Source organism: Anas acuta, chromosome 2, assembly GCF_963932015.1.
Source record: "Anas acuta chromosome 2, bAnaAcu1.1, whole genome shotgun sequence".
Classification (NCBI taxonomy): domain Eukaryota; kingdom Metazoa; phylum Chordata; class Aves; order Anseriformes; family Anatidae; genus Anas; species Anas acuta.
In genome coordinates, this window is record NC_088980.1 from 112,843,449 (window position 1) to 112,861,574 (window position 18,126).

Here is an 18,126-nt window from a genome sequence, read left to right on the forward strand (position 1 = left end):
ATATCTGTTCTTGCAGCTGTGAAAGATTTGCAAGCAAATAAAGTCACAACCATGAGAGAGATTACCTCTTGCATGATATATCGCACCACCCCTATTTAACAACAGATCTTCATGGGTTTCAGGTTTTATGAGATTTTAGACCTTACCTGACTGTGTGACTTCAGGCAGCTAATATAAAGTGAACAGCATCAGAGGGAGAGAGGTATCTTTAATTTTCAGTGTGATTTCATTTATGAACAGTGCCAACTTTCTGTTGAACACACGTGCTTCCAGAGCAAAAATCTTGCAGCTTTATCGGGGAAAGAAATCACACTTACAATCGATGTTGGATTTTAAAGAATACTTTACATTTCTTTTAGGACTGCATTGTATGAGAAATCTTCAAAAACCTGTCTACTCTACTGAAAATACCTCCTATACCTGCATTATTTATGATAATGTAACCAGAAACAGAACATGTTTATAATAAGGTGGAGTCCCTTTAATAAAATGAAAGGATTGTGTTCTCCAGCGCTGCTCATGTTAATAATTTCCAAATGGAATTTGCATAACAATCTTTCTTTTCAAACTGCTGGTCCAACAAACCGAGCTGCAACACTTCTGTTTAAGCTTTGTTCTGCAAGTATTCTGGGATGGTAATTTAGTTGTCAGTTTTGGGGCTCCATGAGCATAATTAGGTTTATGTAGCTAAAGACACGTCCACACGCTTCTGTGGTAAATTAGATGAAGGGAAGTGCTGGATTTGGATGTGTTTGACAAAATTCAGACCAGAAATTTTAGAGTAACTAAAATGTACTGTAGACATACAGTACATTGAAAATATTTTTCTCTGGAGTTACAGCTATGGTATCACTGAACGGTAATGAAATGCATCCATAGGCCATAGGGAATGAATATTTTCATTGCTACTGTGCCCTTCAAGAAAAGTCCTTTCTTGATCAGAAATGCTGCACTATTGCTGCTTCAGTCAAATGAGGCTATGGGGCAAGCACATATGGCTGATATTCTAGATAGCTACTGTCTATTTGGATCTTAACATTAAATTGGCCCGAAGCCCATAAGTTATGCCTCCTGACACATTGTGTTAACAGGTGAACATCCTTCTTCTTTTTATATTTCCCTCATGTTTTTTCCTTCTTAGCCTGGAGCATCCCACCTCCAGAAGAGGAGAGACATCTGCCTGTGTTTGCTGTGGTTGGGCTCTGACATCCTCTGCAGCAGCTGCTTGCTCCGAAGATATAAAACCAAAGGCAGGGGTTTTGGAGGCTGCTGTGCAGTAAAATCAGAACCTTCACCCCAGGGAATGGCAATTCCTGAGGTGCAAAGTGGTACTGCCCTGGCAGGGTATGGCCAGCCGTGTTCTGGGAGGCTGGTGTGAGGGCATGTGCTGCACAGCTCTCTGCTGCCTGGGGAAGGACGGCTCATGCGCCTTCTTCCCTTGCAGTGGGAATGAGAGCAACCCGACTCATCCAGACTGGGTAGGAGAGCCGCTTGCTCTCTGACTCATCCCGTGCAGCCTGGGATTTCTCATTCAACATGGCAAGAACAAACCCATCAGTGTACGTGTGCCAGCGATCATGCAGAGCTAGGCATACAAAACTGGTTGAAGCAAGCAAGGGAAATGCTCCTGCAGGGTATCGACATTCCTGTGTCATCACTAGACCATGAATGTCCAAATCAGCACAACAAAGTAAATGTATCAAAGCAAAGCTGAGTCCTCTTCTCTTTAAAGAATTTGCTTATTTCTACAGTTTATAAGTCCTAGAAACAAGCCTTTGAATTTTAAATACGGATACCTAGGCAACAGCGGATGACAAAGACGCTCAACAAAATCCAATCCTTGCCTTTCCCAGATTTTTTTAATGTGTTGGCTTTAAGTTACGTTGGCCAAATTCTATATTCAGAGGTGAGAGAATAAATATTGTTATTTTTTCTGATTTGACTGGAAAGATTTTATCTCAGAGCCCAGACGACTGAAATGGATTGATTTTATAATCCATATTACGGCAAGAGAGGGAAAATGCTGAGGGCTGGCAGGATTTTGAGGAAGCTGTGGGACTTCTGCTCTGTGTCTGCCACTCTTTTCCAGTTTTGCTCCCTTTAGGTTAAGGGGTGGATCCCCACATGAACCTGAACATAAGATGTTTTGACTTTTCTGCCTCCAGTCCCGCAGGCACTATCAGCATTGGTAACCCCAACATGAAGCCAAAACAAGTTAATTTTTGCATTATCAGTTTGCCGGGCAAACAACCATTGCTAGAACTGTGCAGACTTTGTATAGCCTTTACAAAACAGCTTTTAATTGGTGAACAGATGCTTTTCTGAGTACATTTCTTACAATCAAGGCCTCAGAATATTGTTCCCCATTTCTTCTTCTCGCATTTGTATATGAACTCAGTTAACTTGTGAAAGCTTAGATCCAAAACATAGCATAAAATATTCTTCTGCTGCAGTGTTCTCTGATAAGCATGCAGTGAGGGGAGTCCCCTGGAGTACTAATTACTGCCTGCACCCACTCTGGGATCAGCCTGCACCGAAACAAGCAGTTCGCTGGGGGGCTTCATGCTCAGGGGGGCTTGGGACAAATGCATTGAGGGGGAGAGCACATTTGTGGTATCAAATGTAAAAACAACTCAGGGAGTGGGTAATGCCACCCACACATACTACTTTCCTACTCTGTAGCAGTACAATATGGTATTATTTTTCAGGTCCAAGCAGAATCAAGGTCTTTCAGGCCCTAGGAATGGAGCCCACTGGGGCAAAGCAGCAGCCCGAGGAGGCCTCGTTGGGCAGCCATTTTCCTGGGCTGACACAGCACTTGTCTCCAGTGAAGGCCTGGTGGAGCACGGGCAGAAGGCTGGGAAATGTGGGTATACAAACACACATCCCCAAGCCGGAAACCATGTGTGATATTTTCAGAAGGGGATGTACCAAGACGGCCCGAAGCTGAAGCAAACAGTGATAAGAAAACCACGCAAAACACATACTCACAGGAGGCCACTCTCCTCACAGACTAGGCAGGCTGCACGCAGGGTTGGGCTATTGCAGGCAGGGAAGCAGGAGCATTAATGGGAGGCCTTTGTGGCTGGCAATTAGTATAATGAGCAGCAGGCCTAGCACATCTGCCATCTGCCCACTGCTAAGTGTCTTGTAAAAAAAAGTAAGTCACGAGGAAACTAATTTGCTGGTGGTAAATTGTGTTGTATGAAAACAGCAAACCACACTCCGTAAGGCCACGTGCCAATGACAAAATACGCTGTAGCCTCCTTCAGTTCCTTCCAAGGCACACAACAACAACAACTACTTTTTCACATTTCCCATCCTTTTAGTCTTCAGCAGTAGTCACCTCATCTCAAAGCCTGCATGATGTGTCTTGCAGGGCTCCCCTGCCAGTTTCCCTGGTGCACTTTCTGCCTGCCAACATGCCCATCTGGGAGCCCCATCCAGCTCCTTTCCCCACTCCTGTCCCTCCCTCAGGCAGGCCAGCAACCCTGCCTTGTGTTCATTCCTTTCCCATAACCAAATTAATGACATCCTCCCACTCCTTCCTCATTAATGAAATTGTCCTCAACAACCAGCTCCATCTCTTCAAATTGGTTGGAGATGTAAGATTTCTCCTCCCCCACCCACTGAACCTGTCTTGGCGATAGGCTCAGCCTCATAGTCCTTGTAATGTTCTCTTACAGAATAACAAAGTTTTCACCTGGCTTGCAACTCAACTGCCGAGCAACAGGCAGTTCAAACACAGACTGTGGAAAAGTGGCCATAGATCCATGTGCTGCTGAATGAACCTCCCAGATGGTCTCAGGGAATTGCAGATGCTTTCAGTCACCCAGCTCAGAAATGATGCAGCCAAGGTGCCACCTTACCAGATCTAAAGACGACTTATTTATATATTATTTTCTACTCTTTTAATTTCTTTTTGCAAATGAAACCGCTGTATTCCTTCCTGTATGAGTCTATTTTCCTCATAGGGAACAGAAGTTCGCTAGAGTAACTGAGAGGTAAAGAGGAAAACAGCCTATGCCTATAAATCATTTTCCATTTGTTCCTTTGTTCCCAAAAGGCCATAGTCTGACTGTGGGTTAGGAAGAAATACAGCAATTTGGGATTATGCATGGATAAAACAGAGTTATCCTCATGAGCTGATGATATGTCATCATATATTACAATCCTGTGGCTGTGAATTTGGATTGGGATTTTGGAGGCAAAGTTCAGAGTATATGGCAAATAATTTACAGTGTAAAATGATCGCCTTTATTGAAGAATGTCACCACGTAGACAGGGGAATTAGGGCAAATAAACCTTGGTGATTTATAGGTTACCACAGCAGGAAGCTTGGAAGGAGGAGTGAGTGTACTGGGTTTTATCTGCTTCCCAGATACTGGGATATTTCACTGCATGGTATGATTTACAGGATTATTTTTAATGTGCTGGTGCTGCTTTCCTTCTAAGTGACCCCACCCTGGTGTAATTAACTGGATGGTTAGCAACGTTGTCTGTACACAAGGATGTCTTGGCTGTGCTGAGCTGCCAGGGGCATGCTTTGTGGTGGCTGGCTGTAATGCATCCACTGGCAAGGGCTGCTGCCATCGCAGGAGAGCAGCACACCTTCAATAAACCATCTCATGGGGAACCACCGGCACTGCAGGCACAAAAAGCACAGCTGGGATTGCCTCCCTGCTGCCTTTGCCATGCCTGGTGTACTTCACCACAACACAAACTTGTTGCTTTAGGTAAGAGCTCGTCATCTTGCTTTGCAACTCTCTGCTCTTTTAAGAAAGAAGAAACTGCCCGGGCTGCTGGAAAGCAGCGGCTGATCAGTGCTATGCTTAAAGTGCTGGGGAAAGTGGTGGAAGCAGTTCTCTTGTGCAGAGGTGGAGGAGAAAACATGGCAAAGCAAAGGCTGCTTGCTGCACCGCAGGGAAACTTTTTGTTTTCCTACAGAAACAAACTGTCCTTGGGCTCCATGGATTTACGAAACCAAAATAAGCCACAGACATGATGCTCCATAAATTACTTTTAAAAATCTTTTTAATGAAGAAATAATTCCATTCCAAAATATAGACACACAATTAAATAGTTTAATCACTTCAAAATATAACATGTCCCCAGTAGGTTCCAACACACACACACAAAACAATACTTAACAGCAATACAAAAAACCCATACAATAGCAGTTCTGTTACAATACCAATGAATATTGTGACATCTTTAGTGTCTCTGTATCTGTCTCAAGTGGTGTCAAGTACAGTAGTTTTAAAAATGTCTTATAGTTAGTAGCCTCAAGATGTAACTCTTCATACATTATATTTTTTTTGGTTCAAAGGTAAAAATGCCCTTTGCCTTCAGGACACAGTGGAGTGCTCGTTGTTCACAGCTCCGTCTGCTGAATTGAACCAATGTGATTACAGCAACCTGGGGTTGCAATATTTACAAAGTCTATCTACAGTAATTGCCAAGAACCAATAAAGATGGGAGAAGATGACTGAAAGTAAAGGCAGACACACGTGATAAATTATGATGCAACAATTTGGCTCATGCATATAAGAAAATACATATTATATCACAACAAAGGCCACACACCTTTTTATGCAGTTTAGTTAACATTACTACTTACAGACAACCCATTCTCCACCTTTGCTTTGGACATTCGAGGACCATATACATCTTCACATCCCTGTCTCCTGAATCCAAACCACTGGTTTCCCTCCAGTGACAGTAAAACCACCCAGAGATTTGACTGCTGTGGTGGGCCATTGGTAGTTATGAAAAGGCCCATGCCAAGGACCTCTTCTGTAACTCTGTTTGTTTTAATGACCGCAAACCACAATCAAAATAATATTCAACAAGCAGACAAAGACCAGCTGGGCGAAAATGTAGCCAGCTTGACAGTTGGAAAATGCTTAAAATAGATATTTGGAGAGCCGAATAAGAGGTGCTTCATCTCAGAGCTCCAGGGCACGAGGGACCTACAGCCCTGCTGGGGACCACCTTGCTGAGAGAAAGGCGCTTGATGCATCGACTTTCTTTGTTACCCCTAGTCCGGAAGCCCTTGCAATGGATTTATTCTATTGCATCTATTTTAAGCGTAGTGATAATGGTCACACAGACATGAGTGTGATGGGAGGGAGCTATTACTCTGGGTACAGGTAAACATGACATGGGTTGAATTAGTCAGCCATTGCACATAGCTGCGTTCTAGCTTGTTTTATCACTGTTCAGGAAATGCTTGACTGGAATCCTGAGCTGACAGCAACATCTCCAGCTTCATTGGATTAGCTTTAAATGTGGAGTGCTAGGCACTAGTGGAGGCTCACCCATTCCTGAGAGGAGGTTAGAGGAGGGGGCATCAGAGGATATGGTGCCTGCCTTGCCAGGTCGGCGCATATCCCAGGAGCAAAGACCAGTGACTGCAGAAATGAAAAGTTTACATGAAGATGTCTGGATGCCTTAGTATCCATTTGGATGTCTGAGACCAAGCCCAGATATGCAAGGAGATGTGGACAAGAGTTCTGCATAAGCAATAATACGATATGAAAGTGAAAAATGGCAGCAGCTCTTTCATACAGATACTCATCCCCTAACACATAGTGCCCAGGGAAACAGCCACGAGCCTGGGGAGTGCGTGCAAGCAACAAGTGAACTTACTGGGCTGAGCTACACAGCAATCTCACATAAATACAGCAGCACACATCCACATAATCATGAAAGAGAGGACAGACAAACCATGTTAACCTGCTTCAGATCGGTATCTGATCACTTGCTGTAGGCAAACTGTGCTGGTGTGAAATATCTGTATGAAACGTTACTGTTTTCGGGGCTGCTAGGCAATGTCACTTCAGGTCAGCCAGGTACTGGAAGCAGCGATGTTGCATTAGTGCAGTACAATGATGTTAGCACAGAGGCTGTCCCAAGCTAACACGCTGAGCTTCTCTGCTGGGCTATATGGCCAGCAAGTAGTGTTGCACTGATGTTCCTGCCCTGCTTCGGGTCTGGCTGGTCCTGGACTGGCTCCAAGTTCTCCGTGTGGGCTATTATTGGCTATGTATTATGCCATACATGCATAATTTTTATTTCCAAGCAATACACTGCATGGGGGATATTCCAGCTATTTTGTGTCTGTCCCTACTCAGAACTACCCATAGGCTTGTAGTAACAGCTGAGCAAACACGTTTTAGCTAGCAGTTTCACTTCCTAATCCCAAATGGCCAGATAGGTCCCCTTTCTTCTGAAATGACTTTATTCTTGAGAGCTAGGAAAATGGACAAAACTCCAATCCTGTAACCGTATGCCCGTCCTTTCAAAAAAATCCTCTGCTTTTCTTGTGCTTTTCACTGATAGCTAATTCTCCATCCAGCTCTGAAAGAGTCTCACTACACATTTCCAAGAGTGCATGCAGAACATCTGGTGGCTGGCTAAGGCAATACACATTCGGAAATAAAAAGAAAACAGTTGCAAGCGCACTTTAAGCCTGTACATTTAAAGCTGAAGGCCTCAAAAATAACGTAATGGAGTGGGTGAGTCGGAGGGGCAGAGAAATGGAAAGAGACGATTTGTTGAACACATGCTTACTAAAGCTAAAACATCAATGAAACGATACCATGGAAGATTATACATAACATCAGTCAGTTCAGGGATCTTATGGCACCTGTGGTTTATAAACAGCTTTAGCAACGAGTATTTCAAAACATAGTTCACAGTTTTAAGAAGATCTGTGCTGATTTAAAAACTAGATTCTATATCATTTGAATGTCACCTTTTGTATATGATAGCTATTTGGAAAAAAAATATTTACACTAACTTCTATGGCTGATTTGTTAGATTATTTTGAAAGAAACATTCCTAAGTTACACATTAGCCCTAGATTAGAGATTTTTTTAGTTATTATTAATAATTATATTATTATTTTAGTACATTTTGTATAAGTCAATTTAAAGACTTGCAAACAAATTGCAAATATAGTCTGGTACTTCAATTTTTGGGCTACTAGATATATACACTCAGGAGTATAATCATTCAGTGTTAAATGCATAATCGCAGCTTTTTATTTCTTCCGTGGAAAAAATGTACAGTGTATAGTAAACTGATCTACTAAAATCTCAAAGTATTCAGAAATCAAATTTCTATCTATAAACAGTATTGTCATTGTAAACTGAACAGGTTCAATATCATGTGCAAAGGGTTTATGTGAGTTATTAATACTGCCATCCTTTGTAACAGCAGTACGTACTTCAGTCTGTATTCTTCACTGGTAATGAGCCATGTTACAGAAGATGTAGCTAATATAAGTTAGCTTTAAACAAAAGTCTTTTTGTCAAAACACACATCTACAAACTACGACTCTTAGAACAAAAGTACTGTGCTACAGTCCTCAGAACTTAGTTATGTGAATTTTTTGTCAAGAGACGCTGCACCTCTTGGTTCCACTCTTCTGTGAAGTTTGCAGCTAAGCTTTCCTCATCGTCTGTCCGAAAGCAGCTCTCCTCATCATCAGTTCTTACGTAGCTCTCGTTGTCTGTCTGACTGCAGCTTGCCTGTTGAGAAATGTTTTGGGAAACTTTTATTTATAAAGTGCCAGTTGAAGATGCTGCATGTGTGTGCACATACCCACACAGGCACACCCACGAGCATAGCAAGAGCATGATGCTTTACAGAGAGAAAAAAAGGAGGACCTGGCCAATTCCTGTGCCTATACCTGAAAAAAAAAATCCCCCCAAAAGTGAAAAACCCTTTCTACATAGATGAGCCATAGGTAGCTGAGCTATAAACAAAAACTTACAGGGCACTTACTAAGGAGAAAACTTCTTACCATGGTGTTCTTACCAGACTGTTTTCTGCTCTTCATGTAAGACACTGGAATAACTGGCTCTGCATTAGCACAGATTTGCAGGTTTTTCCATTTTCCTTCCATTTTACGCTTGCAGGTTGCCGTCTAAATAGATTATTGGTAGCCAAATCATGGATTATTGCCCTTGTGCACAGCCACCCAGTTAACAGTCACTCGCCATCTCCTGTTGTGAGTTGCCCCTCACGTGAAAATGTCTTACCCTTCATTTACAGGCTTGGATATGTTTTGTTATGTCTATGAAGAAATGCAGTTACTTAAAAGGATGACTCAGAATGCTCATAAACAGCCTAGTTTGCTGGTGTACTTTTGTACTTTTTTTTCTTTTTTCTTTTTTTTTTTTTTTGTGTTTGTGTGTGTGTGTGTAGCTTGAAGAATTAATATCTTAATATTGGAGGCATCAAAGTTTTAGCTAGTAATGGAAAATGCTTAATAGATGACCTCTGCTCTCTCAGAACTCTGTCAGGACCTGTGAACTTTTTCTTTTGGTGTATTTATCCTAAAGGCACTATTTTTTCATACTGTTTACAGCCTTTCAAAGATGAGGAGCCCATCCTTTTTCTTTTCAACTACCTCAGACAGAGATCTGATAGCAACAGCATGAAAGACCAAACCCTATCAACATGAATTCTTTCCTACTCATTTCATTTCTCATCTACAAGATGAGAGAGGAAATGCAAATGGCTTTAGCAAAAAAGAATTAAATGAAATCTGATGAATCAAGAAAGGTCAGGTAGATTATCTTGCTTCTTCTCCTTCCTGACACCATTTGATTGTATTAATTATTCAAGCACAAATGCTTCCATCTGATTCCTTAATACCTAAGCATGTCAACTGGTATGATGATCTTAATTTAGTATCTCCTTGTGTCAGGCAGTTACAAAAGACCTAACATTAACATTTTGTTGATGAATGAAAAGGAAACCTGCATTGCAGGTATAATGAGAGGTTTGCAAAAAATTCCCAAAGTGAATTTTAAGGAAGTATTTTTTAAAAAATCAGGCATGCATTTATGCCACTTAAGTGTGCAACCTAATTTGGTAATTTTATAAAGGAACATTTTGTTCTTCACAGTTCAGCCAAAAAAAGAAAATTAAAGGCACGGCACAGGTCAGTTCTCAGCTGTGTGAGACTAATTTTTATTGAATCAGTTTAAGGGTAAATACAGGTACATCTCATATTTCTTGATGGCATCATTATAAGCCACAAGAGCAAAGCCAGAGTGGCTTGTGAAATGCCAGATGCATTAAGATGCATCGACAGTACTGATAAGTATTTGGTTTTGTTTCTCATTTTCTGGATAAATTACTTATCTTTGGTTGAGCGGGGAGATGGCTATTCTAAATTCTCTCAAGGCTTCTCTGTTCCATGTCCAGCATTGGGACAGAGGTTTCCATACAAGTAAGGAACACTAATGAACCTCAGGACTCTGCATTCATTGAGGCATTTTAGAAATGCCAGAACTAATTCCAAGTTAAGCCTCATGGCTTGTCATATTATGAAACTGCTTCTCAGCCTTTGTTGTAACTTAATCCAAAAATTCTTTTCTGATACTTATCATTCAGTGATTTTCAAAAAGTACCCTTATCACTCGTGTGATTTTAAATTATTATTATTATTATTTTTTTTAATAAAAAAAGGAAGCTGCTTCTTCACAGTTAACTTGGTCACAGTTCTCTTACAGCTTTTTTTACACCTACGTGCTAAGAAGAGAAAGGCTTAAGGAGAAAAATAAAGAGGAAAAACAAAAAATAGCTCACAAAGTAGCACACATTTTTAAAAATTGCTGTGCTGCCAGCCTTCTGCTATATTCAGTTGGAATGGTCCACATAATGCTGTTTTTTATGTTCAGAATGAAAAAAATAATGAATTAGATGAGACCAACTACAATGTTGCTGTGGCAGCACTAAGAAAGCATTGCTTTAGAAAAATCTAGGGAATTGTAAGGCTTGTGGGCGCATGTCCACTGCTCAAGCTGACAACTCTTAATTGAAAGTGACAACTTCTTAACTGCTTTCAGAGGTGGAGGCTTTCTGTTCCCACTGGCCATCCTTGGCAAGAAATGCAAGTGCTATCAGGGGGATAAAGGCAAAATAATGTTGAAGTTGTGTGTTCACGTGTTCAAATAATTTTGAGATCTGCCTAGTGCTTGCTGAAAACAACCTCAAATTCACTGTTACTTTATTAAGAATAAATCAAGTGGTATAGAGGTACGTTTAACATGTAAACTCAAAACATGATTAAATTATATTACATGTATTACTCAAACCACTTGGTCTCCTGGGAACTTGTTATACTAGATGTTATTTCAAATCAATTCTAGAGAATTGAACATAGCACTTAAAAAAAAGCAAATTCAAATAGAATACAAAAAAAAATTAATCAAATAACATCAACATTGGTTATCCATGACTGATAAACAAGGAAGTGAACAAAACTCTGTGGCTGGCCATCAGTACATATCAGTCATATGAAGCTATAATAAATTGATATGATTCAAAAACAGCCAGGAGATGAGATACTCAGTATCAGATCTCTGCTAACTTGAGCCAGGGTACAGTTTTTCAAGAAAGCTGTATGTACAGAAGTATGTATTTTCCTGCATCTCTGTGTTAGTATTGTTTTTTCACAAAAACTGAAACCTTAAAAAGGATTGCCCAGGCTTTCAATGAATAGGATTTTCTTTATTTATTGCATTTTATTGTATTTTATTTTTTTGCTTAATACTGCAAATGATTTGCCTGAATGTTGCTGTCCTTTAAAGTCAGTTACTCATAGTTGCAATTAAAAACGCTAGACATAGTAGTACCACTATATACATCATTACATACATTATTATCTTCCTTTTCATGTGACCTGATCTGCAACTGTCAAGCGCAATAAAATTAAAGATGAAAATTTGCTTTTCTGGCTGTCTATGTTTAGGAAACTCTACATAGCTCATGTTTTTAACAGGGCTACTGATAAAATGGCTGTAACCTGAGGGGCAACGTCAGGAGAATTTTTACGAGCAGTTATTTGGTGTTTATAGTACTCTGGATATTGCTGTTTGCTTTTCACATCCATTTATTCTTCTTTAGCAGACACTGAGACAGATGCCTCAGAAATACCTAAACAGATTTTAACGCTCAAGACGGGCAGCTCCTTTCCCACGGCCCACACTTTAACACTCAAATCCGAGTATCATCAGAACTTGTAAGATTTTTCAATTAGGGTCGAATTTTGCTCTCAAAACTGCTATATAAATTAGGAGAGTTTCAGCCTTTCCCAAAATGCTGGCACCTCTAGCATGAAGCGCAGCATACAAAACCTAGCAGCATGAATCCCTGCTCCAGTTGGCACAGCTTGACCCACTGGTTTTGCTTGTCTGAGCATGACCCTGCTCCCAGCTCTGAGCGCCCATTGATAGTGAGCCTTCAGTTGCCTTTACTTCTGGCTTTGAGGAGTAGACTCAGTTTGCAGCCTGGAGTCAGACCCCTCCTTTGATTTCTCCCCCCTTTCTGGCCCTGTTAGCCCAGGGTTCAGTGTCACGGTAGGATGGATGGCATCCTCTCACTGCCGGCTCCACAGCAGGGCACCACGCTCTCCTCACAAGTCAGAAATGCAAAGTCCACAGCAAGAAGGAAGCCTGTGGTTTCCCATTCCCTGGGCAAATGTTTGGAATAACAGGCTACTTTGTAAAAATAGCTTTTGCCTGCATTTCTGAATAAAAATACAACTGTTGAACTTGGCATTAAACTCAGTGCTGCAACTGTGCGGTTGGCACACGTAAAGAATGTGACCTGAACACGGATCAGCGGGGAATTTACAGACTTTCTTGCTTTATCTCTGAATTGCCAGACCCTAGGTGTTAAGCAATTGGGTACCTTGCAGTTTGGATTGGGGCATTTTGAACTTCCACAACACACTGGAGGACAGCTCTACGATTAAGCAGCTGGCAGACTGCTTTCTTTTGAAGTGACAAATGAAGAAGATGAAAAGGGTGGTGGCTTAACAGGAATCCTAAGGGCCAGGACCACTTTTCAAATGGATTATTAGCAATTATTTAGGCATATGCATTCCTAGGCATACTATTACAAGTTAAAAGAAGAAAGAAACAGCATCATCACATACACTCAGACGGTAGTACATGGTGCATTGCAACCGAAACACACATTTTGAGGATTCACCCTGAATACTCTTCTGAATTATAGTGATACTTACTTGAGAGGAGAGAGAGAAGGATATTGCACTCAACTTTGCAAACTGACCTGTAGATAAACAGAGGATAGAAAACAAGAACATGACAAATTAAGCCAGTGAGCAGCCAGTGTATTATTCTGAAGAAAGCCATGCACAAGCCTAGAAATAAAGACAGCAATTAAAAACCGAGAAAACAAACCCAGTGAAAAGTGTCTTACACAACAAACCCAGCAAAAGGCTGTAACAAGAACACAACTGATAGGAGATGTGGGAGGAGAAGCACTGTTAGCATTTACACTTGTGTACCAAATGTGGTTGTTTATTTTTTTTTTTTCCTGGTACGAATACTTGTTATTTACAACATGCTTCATAAAAAGAGAGAGAAATAAGTTTCCTTTGAGGTTTCCTGCCCCAGATTCCCTTGTGCATCCTGAGTGTTTTGCTCATACTTTACTAATTTAGAGTTTTGCTTGAAAGTCTTGCTTGGAGACAAGGTGACACAAAATAACAAGAGTGGGTTTTGACCAACAGTCTTCCATGCTACACTTCATCTACACATTTTTAAAAATGTGCTGCTTTTACAAAGTGAGATATTAAATAACATAAACGGTTACCATATTATTACTGAGGGTACCATTCTGTAACCCCAGTAGGAGTTCTTCCTCGCAGATTATTTTGGCTGCAAATTGCATTACGACAGCTACAGTCACCATTTTTTATTTTGTTTTTGCTATCCGTATGAATGCAGTGTACATATGAGTACAAATAGAAAAACAGCCTGTAATAAATTCCAATGGTTGGATGCAAAGTGAGAATATTTCACCTGGCTACTGTTCAATGGGATACCCAAAATAGTAATTTCCCAGTTTTCTATCATTTTTGCAAGTGGAAAGCAAGCCATGACTTTATCTTTAGAAACTATCAGTGACATTAGTAGAAAAAGGCATGGAATAACAAAAATCACAAATTAACTGCAAAGTGGAGAGAACGAGCCAAAGCTGAAGCATGTGTGTCTCAAAAGCAATATATGATACTATCCGATCAAATACTAATCATCCTTGTGGTGCCTTCTAGCTTAGTTCCTAACTCTGCTTGCTTTAAACCTGTTCCCTAATCAAAAGGGTATCGGACAAACTAGGAAGGACTTCTCATACAAGTTGCATTTTTTGGATCTGAGGTTATCAACAAAAAGTAGCTTCTACTTTTAGGTCACTGCTATCAAAATATTGCCTGATAGGAGCTGACAATCTGATGGACAGTGAAGTACATCATGAAATTTCTTTTGGAAAAATTGTACTAAATGGAAATTGTACAGAACGAGGACTTTCGACTGCCTCAGTGAACACATTTTTGTTCACCTGAGTGTAGTCTTGGCTGACCTAAATTTAACAGGAGTTTTATTCTGACACCAACACGAGATATTTCCTCCCCTTCTCCTGTTGGAATACTGTTAGAAGACAGTGGAAAAGCTCTGTTTTTGACCAAAATGAGAGTAACACCCAGTTCTGCTTAACAACATTTGCAATTTTGACTACACAAGGAGTACCCTTATTTTGCAGTGTGCATGTGTACTCAGTTTTGTGCACATACAAAATCCTATTGTGACTTGTGAAACTCATGTAACACTGTTACTGTATATTGCATTTCCATCCTGAAATCAAAGTACAATCAAATTGGCCTATCATTCCTTCCAGAAAAAATGAAATTTCTACCAGCAATAATAACATTTATTATTTGATGCACGACAGCTGTCACTGTTGAGGTACTCCTTAGCAAATGACAGTTATTTTCTATTACATCAGCAGTGGCAGCTTATCTTATTCATAGTTTAAAGGCTGTCATTTTTGTCATTTCCTAGCTTGGATTAAAAAAAAAAAAGTGACAAAAAAAACATGTCACCCACTGTTGTTTTAGTATATATTACACAACAGTGCTGCTGCTGCGGTCATCGTGTCCAGTTCATACAACGAAATGAGTTCTGGCAGGCTACCCAAGAGCCTGTAGCAGACTTAGGTAAATAGAAACCAAAGAAAAGATTCTAATCAACCAACCTCAAATCTACCTGCAATTTTGATGAGTTTCAATGAACTTTTCCAAGACTAATCCATCCTAGCAGCTTCATAGAAGATAGTCACAAGAGCTGCCATTTTTTATTAGATCGAGTGCCTGTCAGTCCCAGAGTCTTGTCTCCAAAGTGACCAGCAATGGATACTACAGAAAAACTACCATCAAAATTCCTGCTCAGAAGGTGCTTTCAATCTGATTTCTGTACACCTGATCTCTCAGTGTCTGCCGAATCCTTTTTTTTTAGTTTATTTATACCTTTGGTCTCTGTTACACTCTGTGTTGGTGAGATTCAAATTTTAATTGATCACCACATGGGAAAATACTTATTTTTGCTTGCTTGAAACCTGTTCCCTAGTAACTGAATTGGGTATGCCCTACTACTGACACTGCTACCAACATTATAAGAAGATATGAAATTTATATTAGGATGTTCCCAGTCAGAGTAACTTAAAAACTGGTGATAGTTCATTACACCAGGCAGAAGCAGAGACTGCTGTGCAGACAGGATGGGATATCTACAGAATTCCAACCCCCTCTGGCAAATTAGCTTTTCTTGGACTCTCAAACAAATGCCCTTTGAAAACTTCCTCAGGGGGTGCTTAATGACAAATCCCCAGGCTCCACTATACTAGATGCTTGTTGAATACTCACTCCTCTAGGATATAATTCTTTCCAGACCCTCTCCTCCCCTTACAGATTCTGACAATGACAATGACACACAGACTGTATTCGAGCTTCAGTTCACAGTGATGAACCATTATGAATGTTTTCCATTACTGGAGGAAAACAAAATCTAAATATAGCAAGCTCTCAGCTTAACATCATGAACCAGTCTACGTGGTATGGAGCGCTGAGGTCTAAGTGACTTGGTGGGAGCTGGCAGAGAACAAGCTCAGGGGCAATTCTGGCCCACCTGATGGCCCTGGTAATGTTAAGGACTACTGTCACGTGCCTCAGGCAGTGTGGTCTTCCTGCACATGCACTAAAGCCAGATGCATGCATGGCTGTGGAAGAGAACAGAAACAGTTTTTGGAATGTGTCTGCTTTAGTAACCAAGAAGCGATCACACCCCAGAGCCCAGGAGGGATAAGAGGGCTCTGGACAGCTCCAGCACATAAGTATTTCAAATTTATGGCTATGTATGGGCAGCTCCTTTTCCCACCTGGTATGCCTCATCCTGCAGCTTCTGCTTCAGGTACTCCTCCATCTTCAGTTCATTCTCCAGCTGGCGGACAGAGTCATTCTCGTAATTTTCATCATCTGCTCTGACAAAGGGGTCTCCATCTTCTGTAACCCTAAAGACAATTATTCATAAATAGCCTCCTGAGATGAATGACATTCAGAATGAATAAAAATTCCTTTTCTTGCAAGGTCTGAGGAGAGCAAGATACTTTTACTCCAGCCACATGCACCACCAGTTAATAATTTCCTGGCAGTGGAAAACACTTCTGCTGTTTCCCTTCTCCAGTGGTCTAGTATTGATGAAGTAGACCAAAGGGCATGTCCCGCTAAAGGCATTTTTGGTGTACAACATTATGGAAATGAGTAACTGCTTTGAGTGTAAAACATAGAGTAAGAGGTTGAACCAAAAATAACTGGAAAGATGTTTATTGCCTTAGATAAGATTCAGATTCTAAAAATACACTGGTTTGTTGATCAGTTGAGTTGGTCAACAAAAAGCATTCTGTCTTTGCCAAAAACAACTGCACTTTTTTCAGTGTGTTCCAATAGGCCCCTCATTTTGGATAAGCAGGGATTGGGACTGCAGAATATATTAAGGAGCTCAGCTGTCCCATAAAGTCTGCACACCAGGTTGGGTGTGAGACAGCTGAGTCCTGAAGGCATCCTAAGTTCTGTCCTTCGGAGTTTACAGCGCTCACTGCTATCTCATGTTCATAAATCTCTCCTCACTTGAATTTAGACTTTTAGTGTGGCATTCGAATAGGAGAGAAAATATTGCAGGCTGCGTGTTGCTTTCAGCAGAAAAATGAGTGAGATTAGAAAGGCGAGCCGAGCAGTTACCCACATGTCACTGCGCATGGATCCCGTGGCAGCAGCACTGTGGATGTAGCCTGGCTTGCGGGCGTGGATCTGTGCGAGGAAAGCCTTCTCGGACGTTGGGGACGGAACGAGGTCATCAAAATGGGTCCGTCCAAATTCGGAATCCACGTTGCTTTCTGTCTCGCTGCCCACCTCTGTGAAGCAAAAGGTGACAGGCGTTTGCATTTAACTTCCACAAGAATAAATGTACTCGTCTGTTTCTTTAAGCCTTTCTCTGTCCTCCCTGCTTATGATGATCACCTCCTCACAGCGAATGCAGTACAATATAGTAAAATGCATTTCTACGTATGTCTGCAGACCTAATGGTCTTCTTCTCGGGGAGGGGCAGAATACTGAAGCTTTTGCTTATTTGGCTTATTAGGTAGGATATTTTTATGAGAACACTGCACATTGCATTTTACAACAGATCCTATATATTCTATATTCAATAAAAATTGTGAAGACAGAAATTTCTCCTCCATGCCGTTTCAACCATCTCTTTAAATGGAAGCTTCTTTTTATGGAACAGGGTGTGATTAGGGTGCTTTGACAGCAACGAACCAAGCTCTCTCTCAGGTACTACCGTTCCCTGGTAAGGCCATTTCCACATGTAAACAGGGACAAACTTCTCAAGGAGTTTTCTTTGTATACAACTGCATGCTTACATCCACGCTTTTCAAATCTCCTCTATTCTGAAGCCATTATTTGGGAATTTTGTTTCTACAAGCATAAAAAGCTTTGAAACTACATTACATTGCTTTCCTTGTTGGTCTATATACTCCTAACTCCCATTTTTCTAAACATCTATGAAATGTCCGTGTGTTGACCATCCACCTTCAGCCTCACTCACCAGAATTTAGTTCTTTTACCAAAGAAGACATGGTGTTGGTGATCGAATCTGCTGCCACCAGCAAATCATTTCTCAAGTTCCGTCTTGCACCTGAAGCAAGAGACAGACAAAACAGTATCAGCACTCTTCACAAGACATA

At 40.9% G+C, this 18,126-nt stretch overlaps 1 protein-coding gene across 25 annotated transcripts in view; it reads right to left on the bottom strand.

The window, feature by feature from the left end:
- Positions 1–5,016: 5,016 nt before the first annotated feature.
- Positions 5,017–18,126, bottom strand: part of DTNA (dystrobrevin alpha) — a 217,152-nt gene continuing 204,042 nt past the window's right edge. For 21 of the 25 annotated variants that reach the window (XM_068671740.1, XM_068671743.1, XM_068671742.1 and 18 more), the window contains 4 exons: positions 17,988–18,077; positions 17,124–17,292; positions 16,260–16,392; positions 5,017–8,537 (listed from right to left, as the gene is read on the bottom strand). In XM_068671740.1, coding sequence (XP_068527841.1) covers positions 8,382–8,537; positions 16,260–16,392; positions 17,124–17,292; positions 17,988–18,077 — 548 coding nt within the window. In that variant the 3' untranslated portion in view covers positions 5,017–8,381. Of the gene's footprint in view, positions 8,538–13,051; positions 13,099–16,259; positions 16,393–17,123; positions 17,293–17,987; positions 18,078–18,126 lie in introns of all 25 variants that reach the window. The other 4 variants (XM_068671766.1, XM_068671762.1, XM_068671764.1 and 1 more) reach the window with 2 other exon arrangements.